Here is a 5,000-nt window from a genome sequence, read left to right on the forward strand (position 1 = left end):
GATTTTTTTTTCCCCTTTCTTTCTTAAGTTGGTCAGCCGTTGGTTGGTTGGTAGTCAAATTACTTTGTTGTTATTGTTGTTGTTGTTTTTGGTGTTGCTGTGGTTGTTGTTGTTTTTTGGTGTTGCTGTGGTTGTTGTCGTTGTTGCTGGTGCTGGTGCTACTGCTGTTATCACTGAATTTCTCTCATGACATAATGTTCCTAGTGCGGGTGGTGGTGGTGGTGGTGGTGGTGGTGCTAGCATGATGATGGTGAGAAGGTGCATACTCATGAATGCGTTCGTTTATGCTCCCCCCCCCCCTCCTCCTCCCCTCCCTCACCCCCGTCTCTCTTACATATGCACACACACACACACACACACACACACACACACACACACACATGAAACACACACACGGACGCACACATACATTCACACACACACGCACACAAAACATTATCATTAAAAATTCACACACAGAAAACACACACAATCATGCATGTCTTCCCTTTCCGGCCCTTCTACCTCCCGCTCCCCCCGCCCCCCTCCCCGCCCCCGCCCCCCTCAACACCATCACCCCACACCCGTAATGGACTGAGTCTACCTGCTGGATTCATTCAATAGATGGCTCAGTCTTCAGAATTCTTTTTCATACGAACAAGAAAAAGAAACAATAACTCTTTTTTTTTAAAATCTTATTAATTTAAAGTGAGTCACCTTTCTTACTTGCAATCAGTTCACAGTTTGAAGAAGATGTCAAAGCGTATAAGGACTGATCTATAATGACTGACTATACTACATCACATCTGCTTGGGAAAAAAAAAAAGAGGAAATAATACAAATTCCATTTCAAAGAAACAAACAGCACGTTGCAATAACTTGTGTAAATGAGAATCTAAACCCCGAAAAACGAGTGTTTGCCGTCACCGATGTCGACTGCTTAGAGCATCAGCCAAAAGAAGGTAGCAGACCACAGAGGTGTGCAGCCCACACTGGCAGCGGCGGCTACAACAGCAGCAGCAGCATTCATCTACAGCTGGGTGTCACTACCACAGCCTTGACCTGACACACTTTCTGTCGATCTCTGATCTGGATGCTGGCCTGCCCGGGAATCATCAAGCAAATATTTTACGCGTAGTATGCAAATACCGCGCTTGCGAACAAGCTGTTAGTTGCTAATGAGGGCACTGACACACACACGCGCACTGACAAACACGCACACACACACACACCTACGCACGCACGCACACACGCACACACACACACCGTCACACACACGCACACACACACACACACACACACACACACACCTTGCTGAACGATATAAAGTCTGAATAAACAAACATTGATCATGCCGATGCAGTAATTTAGTTTTACACACACACACACACACACACAGAAACACACACACACACACACACACACACACACACACAAACCTTGCTGAACGATATAAAGTCTGAATAAACAAACATTCATGCCGATGCAGTAGCTTAGTTTTATCACACACACACACACCTACACCCCCACACCCACACTGTTACTGATCATCATCGTTGTTGTTATCATTATTATTATCATTCATGAATATACAAAGACTGGATAGACATAATAATTGATCGGGCTCTATCATTTCGTTTAGTTCTTATCTTCTTTTCTTTAAAAATTTATTCAAAAACGGATAAATATGCATACAGCCAGATACGAAACAAACTAACAAACATAACTACTAGTGGCATTGCTTTTCGGCGATACAATCTGACCGGGATAACAGCCCGATTTGGAAAATATTGAGTGGAGTGATGGCCTAGAGGTAACGCATCCGCATACGAAGTGTGAGAATCTGAGCGCGCTGGTTCGAATCACGGCTCAACCGCCGATCTTTTCTTCCCCTCCACTAGGCCTTGAGTGGTGGTCTGGGCGCTAGTCATTCGGATGAGATGATAAACCGAGGTCCCGTGTGCAGCATGTTCCTAGCGCACGTAAAAGAACCCACGGCAACAAAAGGGTTGTTCCTGGCAAAATTCTGAAGAAAAATCCACTTCGTAGGAAAAACAAATAAAACTGCACGAAGGAAAAAATACCAAAAAAAAATGGGTGGCGCTGTAGTATAGCGACGGTCTCTCCCTGGGGAGAGCAGCCCGAATTTCACTCAGAGAAATCTGTTGTGATAAAAAAAGAAATACAAATACAAACAAATACAAATACAAGTAATGCAGTATGATATAACACAATAAAATACATTGCAATAATACCAAGGTTCTATACAACACAATTCAATACAATATTCCACAACACAACACAGTAAAATACGTGGTTTTATACATCGCTGTACCACCGGCTGCAACTGTCAACAGGACAAAGTAAAGCTTTAACCAGGCAAACAAACGTCTTTCAGGGTCTGCTGAGGGCAAAATCCGGAGTAATAATGGGTCCGGGTTACGGAGAGGGGGGGTGTGTGTGGTGTGGTGGGGCTGGCAGTGTGTGGTGGGGCTTGGGGGTGTGTTAGGGGGTGTGCGTGTGGCGAGAGAAAAGTGGCGGAGGTGGGTAGGTTAGGGTTGGGGGGGAAGAGGGGGGGGGGCACTGGTTTACATTACACTCGGTTTGGCGACAACCAACAAAGCCAGCCAGCCAGCAATGATTCCTTCAGCTCTCGAGGTCACAGCATGGGTTTTTGCCAACTTCCACGGAGTTCAGCGCAGTGACACGCTAAACCGTTACTATCTCCGCGCTCTTTTCTTTTGCACACGGCCCGCTACAGCTCCTCATTAATAAACATGAGCTGACTTGGGATGTAAATAGCGGGTGAGTGCTTGCGAGCTTTGCGAAGGCTGCCATTCAGTTTGTGTTCTGCTACTGTGCGTATTGCTTCTACTGTTTCTCCGCGCGTCAAAGCAACAAGCATCTTTTACCAAGCAAGTTTTCTTTTTCTCTGGTCTGGAAGAGTTGGAAACAAAAGACTAGCATCATGCCTGGAGCCAACGATCAGCTCAACAAGTACAACAAGGTGAGTTGTTTAGAGAAACAATGCACAATGCCGTGTAACATCCATTTGCAGGCACAACCACGTACCACGTTCCGTACAACAATGTGTGAATGTTGGGTGATGAAATGGCGCGACCACGATTATCATGTTTCGTGCTTTCTGTGGTCAGTTCTGTGGCTTTTGATTGTATCGTACTTTTAACAGACTATTGCACGAGTTTCGGCTTCTTCAAACAGTTTCTGAACTTATGCGGGTGACTGTTGTTTTGACGCAAACGGTGTCGAATCGACAGCATCAAAAGATGTGGCGGGTTAACGATCGTCTGCGCTCCATTGTCGGCTGCGCACGATGTTTGATGTCATGAATACGATCTACAAAATAAGAGATATTTCTATGCATATATTTTTAAAAACATACCGTTATATTGATGTAAGTGTGTCGTTTTAAAGCTTGATATTGCGAAACAGGGATTGGTTTGGCCCGAATTGGCACGGTGCCAGGCGGACTTGGATTTTGCTTCGCTGCTGGCCTTGTTATGTTGTTGGGGTGAAGAGTGCACAAGGGCAGGGCTTGAATCTGATTGGCTGAGCCCGGGTGTGTGTCTGGCTCACACCTTCAGCAGTGGAAGCATACATTGCCCTTCATCATGGCAAGGTCGTGGTGGGGTCAGTCGATATTGGTGGCGTTGTTGTTGTTGTTGATGTTGTCGTTGCAGTGGTGGAGGTGGTGTCGTTTTGTGTCGTAACACTATCGTGTCCATTTTGTTTTTGTAATGGTGTCTGTGCATCCTCACTGTCCAAACGCGTGGATGTTATGGTTGCAATACATTTTTTTAAATCATTTTTTCCTGCTGTTAAAGAGCTCCCCCTTCCTCCTCCTTCATGTTTATTGGTGTTTTTGTGTGTGTGTTTTGTGTGTGTGTGTTTTTTGTTTTGTTTTGTTTTGGTTTTTTTTCTCTCTTTCTGTCTCCTCTTCTTTCTGTGTTAAGCTGTAGTTTTTCCTTATTCTTTGATTCTTGAATTTGTGGTAGTAATTGTTATGTGACATCTAATTTAATTTTTCATTGTTATTCGCTGTGTCCTCCTTGTCACTTTCTCTCTCTCACACAAACACACATGCAAGCATACCACTACCATCACCCAACTATTTTGTTGAAGTTGTTGTTGCACAGTTGCATCAATATCACAGAGCACACAGAATCACTCTTTTTTTTCTTCTTTAAGATTTCCTCTTCTTTTGAAGTGCCCTATATATGTCTTCTCATCTTTGATAAAAAAAAGAAGAATAAATTAAAACAAAGCAACAAATTATATTATTCATCCCCTATTCACCCCCTTTGCCCTTTTCTGAACTCGTTTGGCCTCCCCGGCCGAGTCCCAGCAAAATGTCCATGCTGGGAAGAACAGGGTCCCATGGTCTGGGCTTGCTAGTAATGCTACGTGGGTCATTAGTAGCCACTGTGTCATGGGAAAGCCATTTATGTCTGGATTTTATTTCCTTGGATTTAGTGTAATTTGCGCTTTATCTTGTGTTCCCATCTCCTGCTAACTTGAACTCTGATGAGCCTATTTGTGTGTTTTGTTTTTAGCAGAGTATTTTCATTTAAAATGTGAAAAGGTTTTGAGGCTCATTCTTGGTAGTGGAGGGGTAAATTGTTTTATTGAAAAAGTAACCAAGAGAAACAAATAAATGATGAAACAATTTATTGTCCTTTGTGTCAAAGGTTATATTTTCTCTTGAAAGATCATGGTCATCAAAACTTGCAAAAGTTATTATTATTCATGACACAAAAAGTGGAAACCTGAGAGTGAGAGAAGAAACAAATTAAATGAAAAATCAACAAATGAAAACTAAGAGAACTTGATATACAGTAAATTAGGGAGGGTGGGGGCAATTTTTTAAAGAGTAAGGAAAAATATGAAATAATAAAATAAAAAAAGAACTGTTTAAACCCAGAAGCTTTGCACCTTCATTCTCTCTTATTCAAGTGCCTATGCGTAAGAGAGTAGTGTGCATGGACTGTAGTTTGTCAATT

General features: G+C 43.0%; 1 protein-coding gene and 1 long non-coding RNA gene across 2 annotated transcripts in view; one reads left to right on the forward strand and one right to left on the reverse strand.

The window, feature by feature from the left end:
• The window catches only part of LOC143293453 (uncharacterized), a 65,123-nt gene that overhangs the window by 52,586 nt on the left and 7,537 nt on the right, over window positions 1-5,000 (reverse strand). The window lies entirely within an intron of this gene.
• Window positions 2,792-5,000, forward strand: part of LOC143293452 (hexokinase type 2-like) — a 23,451-nt gene continuing 21,242 nt past the window's right edge. Inside the window, 1 exon segment of the mRNA XM_076604323.1 lies at window positions 2,792-2,986. Coding sequence (XP_076460438.1) covers window positions 2,948-2,986 — 39 coding nt within the window. The 5' untranslated portion in view covers window positions 2,792-2,947.

The sequence above is a fragment of the Babylonia areolata genome, chromosome 19, assembly GCF_041734735.1.
Source record: "Babylonia areolata isolate BAREFJ2019XMU chromosome 19, ASM4173473v1, whole genome shotgun sequence".
Classification (NCBI taxonomy): Eukaryota; Metazoa; Mollusca; class Gastropoda; order Neogastropoda; family Buccinidae; genus Babylonia; species Babylonia areolata.